The 17627-nt window shown below is 42.3% G+C and overlaps 2 protein-coding genes across 5 annotated transcripts in view; one reads left to right on the top strand and one right to left on the bottom strand.

The window, feature by feature from the left end:
* The window catches only part of LOC102690234 (homer scaffold protein 3), a 39516-nt gene extending 32143 nt beyond the window's left edge, over positions 1 to 7373 (bottom strand). Inside the window, exons 1-2 of one of the 4 annotated variants that reach the window (XM_015365604.2) lie at positions 6808 to 7373; positions 4882 to 4931 (exon numbers count right to left, since the gene is read on the bottom strand). In XM_015365604.2, coding sequence (XP_015221090.1) covers positions 4882 to 4904 — 23 coding nt within the window. In that variant the 5' untranslated portion in view covers positions 4905 to 4931; positions 6808 to 7373. Of the gene's footprint in view, positions 1 to 4881; positions 4932 to 6218; positions 6431 to 6807 lie in introns of those variants that run through there. The other 3 variants (XM_015365606.2, XM_069185949.1, XM_069185950.1) reach the window with 3 other exon arrangements.
* Positions 7374 to 11883: 4510 nt separating this feature from the next.
* On the top strand, positions 11884 to 17619 carry ddx49 (DEAD (Asp-Glu-Ala-Asp) box polypeptide 49). The gene is made up of 13 exons (XM_069186225.1): positions 11884 to 12152; positions 12610 to 12733; positions 13439 to 13524; positions 13634 to 13755; positions 14045 to 14232; positions 14962 to 15102; positions 15208 to 15283; positions 15523 to 15599; positions 15781 to 15882; positions 15969 to 16039; positions 16313 to 16401; positions 16572 to 16643; positions 16904 to 17619. The coding sequence occupies exons 1-13, from the start codon at positions 12038 to 12040 to the stop codon at positions 17045 to 17047; spliced, it is 1407 nt and encodes a 468-aa protein (XP_069042326.1). The 5' UTR covers positions 11884 to 12037; the 3' UTR covers positions 17048 to 17619.
* The last annotated feature ends 8 nt before the right edge of the window (positions 17620 to 17627 follow it).

Raw genomic sequence — 17627 nt, 5'->3', positions numbered from 1 at the left:
TGACTTCTTTTATTATACAATTAATATTTAATTAAAATAGTTATAAAGAACATGAAAATTGATTTTTTAAAATAAAATTAATCAGTTAAAATGTTAAGATCTCAAAACTATTAAAAGCATAAAATTAAGCAAATAGTCCAATAAGGTTTTAGTTAATCAATAAAGCTCAGGTATGAAGACACTGGTTTCATGAGGAGCAGCACTTTAGAGAGTCTCTGGTATTAATTAATGACTACTGTGGGCCTTTATGTGCTTAAATCAGTTAGAAAAGTTGTGCTAGGTATGGATACACAAAAAGAAACAATGTGGTGTGTATCCATTTATTAGACTGTCTGTTAACAGTTTGTTCTGTGGAAATCAATAAAACAGAGTGAAGCCCAGACACATCCAAGTTCAAATATATTAAAGTTGCTAAATATCACCATCAACTGTTTACAGTCTACCTCCACAACACCCTTGAAAAACCTTAAGGAGTTTTTTCCCCCCCTGATAGGGAGTATTAATGCTTTTGAACCTTTGCCATCTGGCACTTTTACTTTTCTTGTGGAGCCGAGTTTGCCTGGCACTGGAGATATAAATAGTGTTCTCATGGGAACCACACAAAGTAATTATCCCCACTGTTACGTGTCGCTGATTTCTATGGAAACATGCAGACTGCCATTGTACGGGTGTAAACAGAGGCAGAGGGTCTAGGTGATCACCTCGGAAATGTGTTCAGAATAGCATGGTGGTAGCCCCCCCCTCTCGATCGGAGGCATCTGTCGTCACTTAGCATTGCAGTGATAAATCTGTGGAACGATTTTGTGTCACTAGAGCATAAAGAGAAAACAATAGGGAAGACGTTCCAAACAAGAGAAGGTATTAGAGCCTATTTTGTTTGTGTGGGACCGTCTTACGTAGCTCAGGCAGTAATATCTTGTGACACTCCAAGGAATTAGCCTCAACAATACAGCTAGGATTCTTATTACAGACACCCAAAGTTCTTTACATATATATTCTGTTTCCACGTTTAATTGAACTTTTCATTACGTTTGGAAATGCCGGTCAGCCATTTGTTATGTACCTATCCCATCTGGAAGCTATTTAGGGTTTTAAGGCTCAATCTCAGCTCATGATTACTGCAGCACACAGGGAGAATGAGGCCTTGCTAACAGCCCCCTCCAACACACCCACCTGTCTGGGCCATTCACCTTTTGACACGCAGCAAGCTGCACAGAGCCCCACAGGAGAGTTAGCACTGATTAGTGGAGCAGCACATCTCTCGCTGACATCACTACAAGCCTGCAGTACCCCCAAAAAGAAACACAGAAGTGACCATTTCATCAAAGCCCAAGAAAACCCTGGCGCCTGGCCCGCCAAATCCCACCCTATCCCAAAGTACATGGCCAGTTGTGTGCAGTCATGTCTCCGTTAACTTCCATGTCCAAGGATGTTTTGGATTCCCTTCACTGCTTCTGCAGTGGTTCTGTATAAGACATGCAGTATGTGACTGTATAAATCACTGTGCCCGGGAGAAACCAGACATATTTAAGCCTGAATGAAGGAGCTTAGTCACTTTTTAGGTACTGCAAGGAAACCTCTTTTGGGAGTTCTCACTGTCTGAAATAAACTTAAATGAAGCCTGGCAAAAGACTTAATGCAATAATGTGATGGACTGCCATAGCTCTTAGTAGCAGTCTTATTACTCTCTCATCCCAATGTGGTAGGTTCCCACCCTGTAATTCAGCAACTGCAAACTGTTGCCTTGAAATTAAAGTACAAAAAAGTACTTTATTTTTAGTCTGCTTGCAGACAAGATGATAAAGGGCAAATCTGTGGCAATGGGAGAAAACACTTTTAAACCCCTCTACTGTAAGAGCACCTTAAGCTTTTTAAAATCCTCCTACTTGAAAATCTCTCACTTGTCAGGCGATGTCCTGCTCAACCTGTTTTTGTTCAGAAACCGATCCCTGCCTCTGGGAGATCTCCCCAGGCAGTGAACGGCGCGAGCTTGGCAAAGACCGAACACTCGGCGTGGATTAAAAGCACATTTCCAGAGCAACAGGACTATCCAAAACCTCTTTGACTTTTCCTCCAACTGCAGGAAAAAAAGAAAATTCACAGGAAGGATGAACATCAACAACAAAAAGTGGCCATCTGCAGATCTCATGCCTAGCAGACAGGTATGGGTGAAAAAAGCAGGAGTTTATAATTTACTTTGCGCTGAAACTTAGGGTTGAGTGATAGAACACTTATTAAACTGAATCTGTTTTTTTGGATTGTACCCATGTTCTTCAGCAAGAGTGTTTGAGTGAATATCCATGTGGGAGATGAAACAGTTCAGATTCTGTGGTGCTAATCACTAGTTCCTCTTGAGAGTCTAAGTGAACGCATTGCTCTATTCCCACACATTTTGAAAACCATAAAAGCAAAACCTCTGAACAGATTACCTTTCACAAGTCAGAAATAATAAGGAACAAAGTTGCACGATTTTAGGGAAACAAAAAAAGAAGGACCTTTGTATTTTTTAATATGTAAAACGATATTTGTTTATCCAGTTTTCCAGTGTTTAAGGATGACTCACAGTACACAGCCCTCACAATGAGCCCATGTCTCTTCCTGCAAATCCTGCAGAGTTGGGGCTGACCAGGCAGCGTGTGTGTTAATATCCTTTCACAGGCCTGATTCCACTGGCACCCTGACAGCAAAAATAACCTCGTGTCCACATTCCAGAACTTGGGAAACTTGAGAAGCTCCATTCAGCACCATGACACAGCAAAAAAAAACTATTGAAGAGGAGATAATAGTAGCCATTTTTCAGATGAATGCTAAATTCTTGTGCTTAAAGCTTAGAGCCTTAAACCTATAAGCATATCAACCTAACAATGCATTTTCAGGGTTATGCAAAGGGATTAAGGAAATACTTGGACTTAGATTGTTTGGAGGAGAGGTGACAGTAGGACAGTGGTCAAATACTCCCCCCACACACACATACGGCACACGAGCAAGCCAAGGGCCTACGCAGGGGGATACAAAGGAATTAATGCTGGGGAAAAACCCATATTTACACAGGCCAAGGTCTCCAACAATGTGGCTGGAATTTCTGGTTGTTTCTTTCATTCTATGAGCATTAAAGTGATTTTGTAACCCAAAACTGCAGCCTACAGTGCGTTTCATCTTAGTTCTGCACCTGTAACACTACACAGCTAAGGAATATAGCCCTTTTATATAACAGAGTACCAGCCTACTTCTTCATACATTTCATCTTATTCTAACTCCTGAAGCGTTCCTAAGAATGCACTCCAAACTAACGTAAGTGGCCACTTGTGGAGTTGAAAATCCACAGCTTGTACAGCCAGAGACAGATCTACTGGGATTGTTTCAGAAGACAATCGGGGAATCACCAACAGCACACGCTGAATGACGTTAAATCAACACGAAACAGAATGCATGCAGAATACTCATGAAAACTGGTGCACAAGAGCCATATTAAAAGAAAAACACCTCATCTACCATCATGCATTATGGGGAAAAGGATTTACGAGTTGTAAACAAATTATGTCTGTAACAAAGACAGCCATAGTCTAGACATTCTCATGCCCCGAGTTATATTCATGATCTGACCCATTGCAAGCAAGATGGGCTTTCAGCTTAATTGGAGGTTGTAAATTCCTTTAATGTGACTGGCTGGCTCAACTGATCACATCCATTAGGACAGAGGAAGCCTGGCAAGAGACCTACAGCTCAATGCAATAATGTGATGGACTGCCATAGCTCTTGGTCTTTTCCATAACAGGTTCCTGTGTTCAGGTGGGGAGGCTTCTTTTCAACTGACAAGATACAGGATCTGAGCATGCATTGCTGTAGCTGTAGGGGTTCTGCAGATCACAAACGGGGCTATTAATTATAAGGCAGGACGGTGTGGGAATCAGATTTCAAAAGTGAGACAGATTCTGCTGTGTTTTTGAGAGGCTGTCCATTCAGGTAGAATAAAAAAAAAACCCACCAATCATCATAAATGTAAGCCTTCATCATCTCATAAATCTCATAAACAGGACAGAGTATTAGTTTAAAGGATTTTAAAAGCCCACCCAGGCATTACAGTTCTAATTAGTGCACAATGTGCTATATTAGCAACAATGTGAGTCCTTTCAGTTTGATAAGCATCTTTCAAACAGGTCTAAAATGCCATCAAAAGACATACAAATGTTACAAACAAGCACAGAATATTACTATAATAAAAACATCATACTCAATTATTCCAGTAAGGAAAGACTGTGCAAGCATTAGAAAGTGGGATACCGTTCAAAGTCAAAAGCAAAGTTATTCCAAGGAGAGAAACAGAACCTTTCAGGAGCTGTCTGGCATCTCACCTTGTTCCCTGCCTCTGTATCAGAGAAAATCGTCTCAATAAAAGTCACAAGGGGCTTGACAGTTTCCTGCCAGCCACTATAAGAGACAACACTGGAGCCATATATTAGTGTCCAATGGCCTTTCTGCCACAGAACTCATGTTAAATAAACCCACTGGTTATAAACTATTTACTTGGCATAATGTCCACGATCAACTGCTCTACAGTTTTTTATTGTGGTCTGTTCCATTGCAGACGAGTAATTGCAATGCCATCCGTAGAACCAGTCACTAAATAATGTAGGTCATAACGAAGTGACTATTGCAAACTTTTTCCCAGGATATGAATCACAACTGACCACAACCCCTGGGTAATACACACTGGGGTTCTTTGGAGAGCAGAAGTTAAAGGACCTTCCTTTTCAAGATGTGTTTATTGAAATACCCCACCCAACCCCAACCTCCCAGGCAGGACAGCCTGCAACTACCTGACTGAGCACAGAGGCACGCACACACACAACACACAACACACACGAAGGACGTTACTAGTACCTTTCTCTGTGTAGTGGATACATTGTTACAGGCTAGGAAGAGCTCCTTTTCTACAGCAGAAAGAGAAAAGGGGAAAAAAGGTGTAAGTGACAGGATAAGAGCATGCAACTCCATCAGAAAGCTGGATAACCAGCAGCAGCTGCAGACAGACAAGGTCACAGCGAAAGAACATTTTCTACAGCAATATCTGGTCACTGATTACAACCTAGTAATACCCAGCAAGACACAAACAATAGGACAACACATGCGGGAAGGCGGTTATAGAAATTCTCCAGATTTTCATGCCAATATCTGATAGAGAGCAGAGAATAGTGTTTCAGCTCTGCTCTAGAGCATACAGAGCCACTCAGAAGAAGTGTCCAAGTCAATACCAGGGCATGAACCTTATTTCTTATTCCACCCTAACCAACTTCAGGAACAATAGAGACGACACCTGATGCAGCTACTGAAAACATTTTCAGAGAATTTCAGAAGATCGTCTGATTAGGTGAAACTTCTCTTTATTTAAGAGCGCTGGTCCTAACTGGAGAATTTTCCTTTGGCATAAAGGCAACACAAGAGGAGTCCCACTGTGTTGCTCCAGTGCGTGACTAATCACACCCACCCGTGTTTTACAGAAAGTGCACAAGAAAGTGAACCTACTTATATCAAGCCGGGTGTGTGTGTGTGGACGGAGCACATTTACTCCACATATCCGTGCAATTACATGCAAGTTGTCACGAAAGATCCTTTCCAATACTGTCTCACTTTTGTACATTGTAACAACACCTATGATCCAATTACACAATTCGCTGCTACTATTAAATGTTACTAATCGCCGATGGTATCGTTACTTTAGAACGCAACACGATGCTTCCGAACAGCACGGCGAAATCGTCTCTGCCACGTGGCTTTAATAGACGAAAACTCTCGCGACAGGACAGGGCAACCCACGCAGAACTGTCTCCCGTGGAATCCTGGAGACCGCGAAAGGTCACAGCGGAGCTCTCAGGCTTTCTGCTGGCGAACGTTCTCGCTCAAGTGTCTTTCCAGTCATGTCACCTGGCGTGAAGGTTCTGCGCCCGAGTTGTGTTTCATTAAATATGAATGTTCAGCTCTGTGTTCCCACGCTCTGAAGACGCGAAGTTTTCCCAACAGAGGTTTCTTTTAAAGCACTTAAGCAGAATAACTTGAGGGCGACATAAATACTGTAGGTTTTTCAGCTGTCTTGCAACATAGTAGGAGGGCGTTCCTCCAACCTTTATGCTGCTTTTAAATCCTGTTCCCTTATCCCTCCTACATTTTACTAGCTTCCCCGATTTAAAGCGTATATTTCGAAATAAATGATCCATACTTACATGCCCCGTTAACTGCATACAGTATGTGCTTAGGTCTGGCGCTGGGGGGAGGGGGTAATTATTTAAAAGCATGCACAGGTCCCAGATTTTCATTTTAGCACTTCGTTTATTAGTTTCATACCGGTAAAATCAAGGGGGGGCTCCGCCACTGACAGCCACAGCATGACTGTCCTGCTTCAAAGTTTGTTTGCGTTTAAAGAAAGTAAAAAATCAGACCCAGCCACTGTCGCAGCGGTTTTTAAAGACTAATCCAGCAACACGAGACGAATGCTTTCGTAAACGCCGCCAAGGGCAACGTGTCAAGATACGTTCTGAAGCTAGCTCATAGAAAAGCACTTTTCCCTCCCAAAAGAAATTCATCCAATGCGAGGAAAACAAATATGAACTGATACTCTCCGTGCATTGCTGGTATTCGTCAATCCGCGAAGAGACACTGGAAGGAGGCTATGTTCTTAAACATCAGTTTATTTATAAATATCCACATAGAAGCAATGTGGTCAATGTAGCGCCATCCTTAACTTTTCCCTCATTCTGCTATTAACAACATTTTTTTTTTTAAGTTTTAAAAAATAATAACAACATAACTCACCCCATTTCGTTTTTACTCCTGTGTAGATTTTGTTTTTATGTCAATGCTGTGCAGCCCCGTTTTCTAGCTGGTCATGAGAGGGTTTTTTGTCAGGCTTTCCCGTTCTTTTGTCTACGGATCCGGATGCTTCTTAAATTTCCACCGGAATTTCACTGCATGAAAAGAGGGATGAGTTCTTGGCTGTGCTTGCCCCCCGGAATCAAGCTGTGCAAGAATCGCCAATTATGAGTCTTTTCAGAAGGAAAAAAAATGTTCTCAAACGTTGTATTTGCAAGTTCGGAAGGTGCTTCGTCCTGTACTGCAGTCCTTTTGTCTCTCAGAGTCTGTACTGCCAAGTTCCTCTTTCTCCTCGTTCTGCACTCCGCTAACCATATGATTTAACACTCATGTTCTGTATTTCAGCTTCCCGCGTTGCAATAGTCTACAAACGAGTTTATTCTTGCGTTTGTTTAATGACGACTGTCAAACCTTCGGGCTAGCTCTACTTTTCTGCGGGCTCATGGTGTCTTCCAGTCCTGAGAACGCTGCCACAATCCCATTCTGGATGGCAGTTCTTGCTCCAGTTAGGTTTTAAACCATCTTGTTCGCCACCTGCTGGTTACACGCGGAATGACACATCGCTTAAAGCTGTCGAACCTAGTGTTCTGTTTTTAAAAAACTCCCCTCTGTGCTTTCTGCGGGTCTGAACGCCCCCGCTCCCTTTGTTAAAGAGCTGTCATTTATTTAAACCACAGGTGCACCATTCCATTCCTCTAGTGTCCAGAATCCAGCAGGTTTTCTGGGTCGTTTTAAATCCTCGGTAGATCTTCGAAAAGAGTTAAACTGGTCCAGTGAAACTAACGATTAGGCCAATTAGGTCATTCAGAGCAGAGTGGGATAGAATCTGGAGACACTGCGACGTGCCAGGAATGGAGCTGTGCACCACTGATTTCAGTTTCTTTGGGGACTTAACTTGCAGATGAAAACATTACATATATGGACTCATATAGGATACTATTACAGAAGTTTTAAAACTCTTGGACTTCGCTGTATCAGTGTCATAGCAGAAAGTAGTCCTTTCTGTGTCTGTAGCACAACACTCTGTAGCACAACTCTGATTATTGTGCACCTCAGATATCTTGTCAATGGGATGTGGATATCAAAGCTAAGAGTAATGCAGTAGTAACTCATCTCAGTTAAGAGCATATATCAAGAAATAGTGTATTACACCTTATAAACTAGAGCTGGCAGCACAGACACTGCTGAGAGCAGTGGATTCCTAAATAGGCATTTATTTTCCTCCATAGTGACTCTGTGTGCGGATTTCTTTCCACTTGGCTTTAATGAATGTGTGTCACCTTGGTGATGTCTTTTATATCCAGATGAGCAGCTGTCCTGCATTGGTGTAAGATCCTGTCAGATCTCAGAAGCTCTGTAAGGTCAGTAATGGAAACAAGAAAGAGAGGACTGAAACAGAAAATACAAAAACTCAAGCCAATATGCAGTTAATGAAGGGGGCATGCTGTAAGAGGCACTGCTTTGGATGTGAAATGTCAAACTGAGCTCCACACAGCAGATGGTAAGTCAGCTCAGGTATTGACCCTTCATGTCCCAGCTCATTGCTGTACAATTAAATGAATTCAGATCTGCCCTGTTTTAGAGTGAATTGTGATCAGAGATGTTAGCAGACACTGTGTCACCTGATCCCATCAGATCTCAGGAGCTAATCGAGGCTGGGCCTGGGATAGAAAGCCTCCAAGGAAATCGGGTTGTTGCCACTGCAAGTGGTGCTGGTGGACCGGTAGGTGGCGCTCTTTGCTCCGTCAGAATTTCTAAACCAATGTCTCGGTACAGTGACTGAGATAGGAGGTGCCTTCGTTTGGTTGTGATGTTAAACCATGATACTGACAGCTTGATCCCAAGAGATCATATGGCACTTTTTGAGTGGGTAACTGGTGTGATGCTTAAATTCTTCAAATGCCCAGGCTCGCACAATCTAGAGCTCTCTCTTAACTCAGCTCACGTCTGCTCCTGATCTGCTGGTTAGTGGGCTTGCTGGTGCAGAGGGGCTCCCATGTGTCGATGAAGTGGATCCCCTCCTAAATGGAAAGTGCTTTAGGATCCTTTGACATGAAGCGTTAACAGGAATCACAGACTCTGTTCTTATCTCCCGCTTTAAAGAGGCCAATATGAAACCCATTGCTCATCCTCAGACAGCAGAGCAGCTGACGCGACCGGAGGAAAGCGAGAACGCCCCTCTTTCTTCAAGCCCCCCGGCTCTGCGGGTGATTTCATTCGTCTTCTATGTGCCGGTGCTGCCGGCCCCCCATTCGGGACTCCGACACCCCCAAACCCACACGGCAGCTCCATTCAACCAAGCTGCCCGTCAGACTTCGGAAACATGGCAAGTCCAAAGCCTGCCATTAAAGTGGAAGATGACCAGATAAAAATCCCCCACAATATGCTTCTTCTGGTTTACTAAGGGAGTGTTTGATCTACTTTGAAGTGATCTATCCGTATACACAACTGTGTTCTGTAAAACTTGAAGCCAAATATATAAGTGAAATCCTAAGACACTGATGGTGCACAAATTGCCAAATTCAGCTTCTTTTGGTATTTTTCACATCCCCTTTTTTCTCAGTTAACACTGTCAAGTCTTTTCAGAAGCTTGTCTTTCTTGTTGTTTGGTTTGAACAACAGGTTAATAGGACAAAGAGTTGGAAACACCAAATTAAAATATAATTAATGTGAAAGGACACTCACATGTGCTCTCTACAACTTGTGCTATATAACTAAATACCAGTTTCAGACTGACCTGATCATACATACTGAATCACTGTTTTCCATTAATATTCCACTGCAAACTAACTGGGTCTCATAGCATTAAGCATAACATGTGAACATCAATCCCAAGTAGACACTGTATTAGCCAGGAGTCTGGCTCAATCCCTCCATTTTGAGATTTATTCCTGGCTTTCCCAAGACTCGGTGACAGTAAATTTTCTGACTGCAAATATCATACCAGACAGGCAGGGAAAGTGCCACATGCAGGCATTAAAAAAGTCCCTATTCTCCAGCAGCTATGAAAACTGGCTGTATCCAGGTCTGGGGATAATGCTGTGTGTCTCACTATAAACCTGTCTTTCTAACGGATTAAATAAAAACTGATTTTTCTCAACATGTTGTGTCCTTAAACCACCTGACAAGAAAAAAACAGTGTTGCACAGATGTCCCCACTTATGATGAGAGCTGGTGAGATCTCTCTCACACTAGCCTGTGACTTGACTGCGCTGTAAAGACTGGTTTCGTGACAGAAGCGCAGCGTGAGTCCACATGATGGAAAGGTACCCCGATTGTTCACATCACCATGCTGAAGGAATCTTGAAAAGAAAATAGCATTATCCGTGTGAAATATAGATTAATAATACAGAAGCAGACAAATATATGTAGTGTATTTAGCGTGGTATTCTATGCTGATGTTCTATTTTCCTCTCTGAAGGTGGCAGTACTTGAGTTAATGCCCTAGATTTGAACTCAGTCATTATATACTCTTGAGAAAACACTGTAAAAATGCCATTCGTTGTTTGTATTGTGAGTGTTGTAACAGCTGTTCTTTCGCTCCTCAGGGAACCTCCGATTCAGCGTAGAGCTTTTCAAACGTGCTGCAGTATACTGTAATAAACACCGGCGAATTTGCTCGCTGTACTTTCCTAAACAATGCTCGGAATAAATCCCCTTTAGCCCCTCTAAACGAGGCGTAATCGGCGTTCAATTAAAAAAAGAAAACGAACGAAAGGGAAATCTATAGTTTATTCTCAAAGGATAAACAACAGCTGTCAACCAACTGCGGTTTTATTTTCCTGTTCAAAGATTTTTTCCCTTGTAGCCAGAAGTAAAATGTAATTTTAGTAGATCAGTACAGGCGGAGAAAGATATGATTAACAGTCTCTGTCTCCGAGAATGGAGGAAATGAGTTTCAGACAGGATTTGGGATCGAGTGACCACGCCCCTCCCTAAACGTCCTCCAATCAGACCGCTATAGGTCGACACACCTTCTAACACGTTGCCCCTCCCACCTCCTTATTAGGCAGGGCAGAGGTGTGTTTATAATGAAGGCGGGGTTGAGGAGATAGCAGTATTGCTTTGTTTCATACAAGCTTCTTAAACGATTTTTGCTTTTTTTAACTATGAATTCCTACTTTTCAGTAACATTCTCGAAACGTAATAGTGAAGATTACTAGCATGTCTATCTGTCCCTTAACACATCCTTAACATTTGGCTTTTTATCATGAAAAACGTGTCCAGTACTGTTATAATTTCTTGAGAAGTAAAAAGTTACATTTTGCAGTTCTACACAATGCATGGAGTGGCTCCAAAAAGCCTTTTTAGTTTAATAGCACTGACCGTGACAGAGGCCTGGCAGCAGTATTTACAGGTGATGCTTTAAAATACGTTCCCTGCAATTACAAGTTTACAACATAAAGAAAAGTTTGTTAATTCTGGATGACTGAGAAACGGTTGATATGCAAAATGTGCTGTTTGCGCATTCACCACCCCTACAAAACCCATTTTCCAGGACAGCTCATAATCTTTAAAATGCCAGTAAGGCAAACAACATTTTCTCTCATTTAAATCCTTTGCTGCCCTCTATTGATTACAAATGCGTCCAGATTTTACTTTTCCCAGAATAAAAATCACTTTTAATTAAGCAGTCAGATGTATTAGATTACTAAACATAAACTCTGAAAAACATACCTATTTTATACATATGTTGAAAGTATTTTGAGTACCACTCACGACTACTAAAAATTGATTGGGGGTGTTATTATCCAATGATCAATCAACGTTATTAGTCACTGCATGCTTTGCTAAAAAGATTTTATGCAGTGTTTACTACTTCTATAAGAAGAATGAAAATTAAACTTAGTCTGTTTACAATTACAAACCAAATAATTCCTTACATTTATACAGCACTCCACTCAAAACACTTCACAGACCCCACACAGCAGCCATCAGTGGGAAGGATAACAGAGCAATGAAGCTAATTCACCTTTAACCCCGGCTGCACGTCTTCCGTAAGACAGCGTGGCGTGACGTCACCGTCACGTAGAAGACGTGCGCCCGGGGTTCGACAACACGCGTGCTCATTTTGTCAAGGGTCGCTTCCTGCGGGCTACTTAGAGATCTGACATCTATAGGCTGGGAAAGGTCCCATTCGTAGTGAAATCTTAGAGGAGGAAGAAGAAAGAAGATGTCGGATTTTTCGTCGCTCGGGTTGTCGGACTGGTTAATTCAGCAGTGCAAGCAGATGGGTATCAACAAACCCACTCCGGTTCAACAGAGCTGCGTGCCTGCGATTTTGGAAGGTGAGGTGGTGCTGTAGCCCAGTACTTTCACTCGATTGGTTCGGTTTAGAACTCATTGCGAAGAAATCATAAAATATTATCCGTCCTCAAGATATTACCGCGGCCATCGTTAATGAAAGCTGTTCAGACTGGGCGATATGTGAGCCCGTTTCCGTCTGTATAGAGAGATTTCAGCTTCGGGCTAGACAGTTCCTCCTGCATCGCGACTGTTCAGTTGATTCATCTGGTTGTTGTAATATCTTGAATTGTCAACTTCACTCAGCTTGAATTATATTTGACGCGACCCATAGACATTGGCTGAGCTGTGATTATGTTGTACGTATAAAAATCTTACAGCTGATGGAAACATTTGTTTCTGATGTCGCTCTTTAAATGCTCCTCTCCGAGAAGGCGTGTGGTCTATGTACTGAAACTCTCCTCTCCGGCGGGGCCGTGACTGAATTTGTTTTGCCCGCAGGCCGCGACTGTATGGGTTGTGCGAAGACCGGGAGCGGTAAGACGGCCGCGTTTGTGCTGCCGGTGCTCCAGAAACTCTCGGAAGACCCCTATGGCATCTTCTGCCTGGTGCTCACTCCCACCCGGTACGCAGTGTCAATACCAGCCCTGGTGGTGGAAGGCTACAGTCCCGCCGCGCCTACTGGCCACCCTTAAATCACCAGTTCGTCATGACATGGAACATGAGCAGTTAACGCCTTTAACATAACTCCTGGTCCCAGGCCAGCTGCAGGACTGATAGATAACTGATTTGGTCCACTTCAGTGCCTGACTGGTTCAGTTAAGCCATTCGGGAGCTCATGTTGGAATGGAAGAGCCTGTGGCGTCCTGGGACTAGGAGCGAGGAGCAGTCGGTTTGTGCAGACGAATCGGGCAAATGTGTTGGTTCTGGCCTGGTGTGGAAACGGTCTGCCTGTTAGGACTTGAAATGACACCTTGAGCCCACTGTACCAAGGTTCGGTACTACTCAAGCAATAAAACATAGCAGCTTATCACATTGCAAAATGTAACCTCATGTATGAGCTGTTGTGTTTCAATATATGTACTGTACTATATATATATGTCATACATTCACCGCTGTTTCACTGATACATATAAACCTTGCTCTGGAGACTCCTATGTTATGAAGCAGTTATGCAAAATATACATCCAAATGATCCAGATGTGATGTCTTTTGGAACACATGCAAAGCATAGAGAACCTGAACTTAATCCTAGAATGTTTTTTTAAAAAACTTTTGATTGCTTTTCCTGAATTTTATTTTTGGTGACACCTGTGTGTGTGTTTTACAGAGAACTGGCCTATCAGATTGCTGAGCAGTTCAGGGTGTTGGGAAAACCACTTGGTTTGAGGGACTGTATCGTCGTTGGAGGAATGGGTACGGTATTTTGAGGCAACTTAGAATCGCACTAAATTCTGTTTTCCTCGGGAGTGAGGTATCGGACAGGAAAATGGACTCACACTCCCCCTCCCTTGTTGGTCTGTAGACATGGTAGCACAAGCGCTGGAGCTGTCCAAGAAGCCACACGTCGTCGTGGCGACTCCTGGGCGACTGGCCGATCACATCAGGAGTTCCAACACTTTCAGCATGAACAAAATCCGCTTCCTGGTGAGGTCACCTGCTTTTCGTGACGACATTCCTATCACACAGGCTGCTTCGGAGCCACAGAGAAAACGGGAATGGGGAGGGTTCAGAAAAGTCTTAATTTCCCCAAGAAGATGGCAGGAAAAGCTTGATCCAAGTAGAAAGGAAACACAGGTGTAATGTAGACTGGGGACTAGTTCTATAACTCCACAGTGTTCAGGAAGATTTCCGAATAACATGCTGAAGACCACCTTGAAAAGTGAGGTCCTAGGTTCAGTTGCACGCTGGATTTACATTTCTGCCCTTCTCCCAGATTTTGGACGAAGCCGATCGTCTCCTGGAACAGGGCTGCACCGATTTTACCAAGGACCTGGAGGTGATACTGGGGGCTGTTCCCACCCAGAGACAGACCCTCCTGTTCAGCGCCACGCTGACTGACACGCTGCAGGAGCTCAAGACGATTGCCATGAACCGGCCCTTCTTCTGGGAAAGCAAGTCTGAGTAAGAGCTGTGTTCTGTTCCAGCTGCGGCCATTGCTCCGGGCAGGACAGGGCTTGCGCTGGGTAATAGCAGAGAGAGGCAGTCACTTGTATATAGTGTGTGTGTGATCATTCATTTAGTGTGAATATTTTATCATCGGTTATAGAAAACACTGATAACAACCAAAGCAGATGTGGATGATTGGTATAAATGTGGTTTGTAGTGAAGCAGAGTTTAAAGAAAATAAGTCTGCTGGTGACTGAATCCCATGTGGATAGATGTTTTTTTTTAATGAAAAGCAAAAGAATTGAGAATGAGAGTTTTGGGTTTGTTCTCCTGGTGACAGAAGTGGAAACGTTGCAAATTGAACACTTTTTAGTTTTACAGTTTTACACAGGTTAAAGGGTGAAGGATGATTATTGCTATCGTACAGATAAAGGATTTGTATAGCCAGTCCAGGATAGGCAGCTGTTATTTTTTTTAAAACCTCCCAAGTGTTTGATGACCCTCTCATTCAGAAGTTCCAGGATGATCACAACGCTCAGCCCATTGCCCACTGGGTTTCGGTGCCTTGTCCCCAGCTGGGATTCGATCGCTGTCTCTCTGGCATATCTCAGCCCCAAGCTATGTAAGACAGGTGCAGAAAAGCGCAGTACAGTACTAGACCAGCTAATCGATACAGGGGACCTTTCTGCTATCTCCATCTGAGTCGTGTGAATGAACCTCTTGTTTGTGCGCGTGCTCTGGCAGGGTGCGGACAGTGGAGGAACTGGACCAGAGGTACATTCTCACCCCTGAGAAGGTCAAAGACGCCTACCTGGTCCATCTCATTCAGAAGTTCCAGGATGATCACGAAGATTGGTCCATTATGATCTTCACCAGCACGTGCAAGTAAGCCTCCACCTGCTTTTCCATATTGAGCTTGCAATGTCAGAATGGATCCATGAGCAACTGCTAGCTCTAACCTGTGTCCATGTGTGCATGTTTGTTTTATAGAAACTGTCAAATCTTGAACATGATGCTCCGAGAATTTAAATTCCCCTCCGTCGCACTCCATTCAATGATGAAACAGGTAACATACAGGAGAGACTGTTTAGTTTTTTTTTTTATCCAGAACAATAATGATGTTCTTGTATATAAAAAAAAATCTACATTTCTTAGTTGTTGTAATTCTTGGTTGATCGGGTATACCTTTCCTTGGAAGCTCCAATAACGCATTTTTTCCAGTGTTGAGGGGAATAATTAAAACACACTGCCCTGGACAACACAGTATTCTCTGGTGTGTAACTGTTCCAATCCTTGCATTTTTAGAAGCAAAGGTTTGCTAATCTAGCGAAGTTCAAGTCCAGTGTCTTCAAGATCCTAATCGCAACTGATGTAGCTTCCAGGTAGGATGAAGGATTTATCAATAATTGTTTTTCCGATTTATATTTTGGTTAATTTGACCTTTTAGACTTATAACTCACCTCTATCAGCATGAACATAATACCTGTTGTGATATCTGTAATACTCATACTGCTTTTAACAGGTCTAATATTTTGGAAATAATTTTCATTCTGATATTGCTAGGGGTCTGGACATCCCTACCGTCCAAGTGGTCATCAATCATAACACACCGGGCCTTCCTAAGACTTACATCCACCGAGTTGGGCGGACGGCCCGCGCAGGCAAGTCATGTCAACGTGCTGGGGGCGCCATCAGCGTACTTCTGAAAAACCCAGCTGTAGCCAATGCTGTTCCTTTCTTCCCGCAGGCAGGAACGGTGTTGCCATTACACTGGTCACACAGTACGACATTCACCTCGTCCACGCCATCGAGGAGCAAATCCGTACGTTTCCAGTCCCGCATTCTTATAATCTGATGAAGTCCGTGTTGTGGTTTGTAGAGATCACAGGATGCTTCATTTTTAAGCTAAGTCTTGTGATGTAGTAATTAAAGAATAAAAAGTTTGAAAGAACATGAAACTAGCTTTTTTTTATGAAGGCTTTTTTAAATCAGTTTTTTGATTGAACTGAATCCCACTTTTACTTATTTGCATGGCGATTTTGTATTGACACCACTTTGAAGTGATTGCATAGTTATGGTGTTTTCTTCTCTTTAGAAACCAAGCTGAAGGAATTTTCTGTGAAGGAGAGTGAAGTATTGAATATCCTTACCCAGGTTAACGTCACAAGAAGGGAATGTGAAATTGTAAGTTTTTGCTTCAGTTTGTTTTCAAGAAAAAATATTTATCACCAATGCGTTGCATAGAAGATTTGTGTTCTGTGCCCATGTGTTTGAATTTGTCCTTTTTTCCTGTGAAATTTGTTGAAAATAATCCCACATTAGCATAATGAGCACTTTTTTTCCATCTTTCACAGAAACTGGAGTCAACAGATTTTGATGAGAAGAAGGAAATAAACAAAAGGAAACAGCTGATTTTGGAAGGAAAGGTGCGTATGAAACCAATTTTATACAACATCTCAATGTGTTCCGCTTTAAAAAAGTTCAAAAAGAAGCTGAACTCTTGCATGATAGCCTGTTGTGCAATTCTGTTCATGTTACTGTTAAGAACTTTAGTGATGGCTTTTACTTTTCAAAGCTTGTGCTTGATAAAAGACTTAAATGATCTGTCTAAAGAAGTGGTAGGTATTTATAAATCCTGTAGACTTTTAAAATAAAAATGCTAAATTTTATCATTTGCTTGTTGCAGGACCCTGATCTGGAAGCAAAAAGAAAAGCTGAACTGGAGAAGATCAGGAAAGACAAGAAGTTGTTCAAGGCCAAAATCCAGAAGAAGCAAGACATGCTGAAGAAGAAAAAACACCAACAGAAGCAAGCAACAAAACATACCTGATGTTTTTTTACTAGAATAGCTTTGTACACAGACCTCCGTTCAAAAGCAGTAGCACCTCCAGACCTCAAGGAGTGCATGTATGGACACTATGAAATTTCATGCCAGACATGAAGATAGTGTGGGTAATTGAATGTGTGAATCAGTTTTCTTGAATTAACACATGCAGACATGTCATTGTGCACACAAAACAATCGACAGTCCCTGGAACCAGTTTTGCCTTAAAGCTTTGATTAAGATAATATAATAGTCCTCTACCCAAATTAATAATATTTATACTGCATAAGTCTTTATGATCTTGTAAAAATAAACTTTTGAAGATCAGGGTTTTAAAATGAGATGTTAAGTTTCTTGTATCACACTCATAGGTTGCTATAAAAATGTGAACTGTTTCGAGAAGTAACTCCACTTGGTCCTAACTTTAACCCTAAATAACACCTGCTGTATACTTAACTGTTCTTGAGAACAAAAGTTATAAATCAGAAGAAGCCTTTTGTCAAAGAAAGCAAATCATGTTTACTACAGGCTTGTTGTATACAGTTAGTAAAAATAAAGAGCAGGTACAGTTTGTCAAAGAGTCTCC

This window comes from Lepisosteus oculatus, chromosome 29 (genome assembly GCF_040954835.1).
Source record: "Lepisosteus oculatus isolate fLepOcu1 chromosome 29, fLepOcu1.hap2, whole genome shotgun sequence".
Lineage (NCBI taxonomy): Eukaryota > Metazoa > Chordata > Actinopteri > Semionotiformes > Lepisosteidae > Lepisosteus > Lepisosteus oculatus.
The sequence above is the reverse complement of the archived record's forward strand: the minus strand, read 5'-3'. Positions and strand labels throughout refer to the sequence as shown.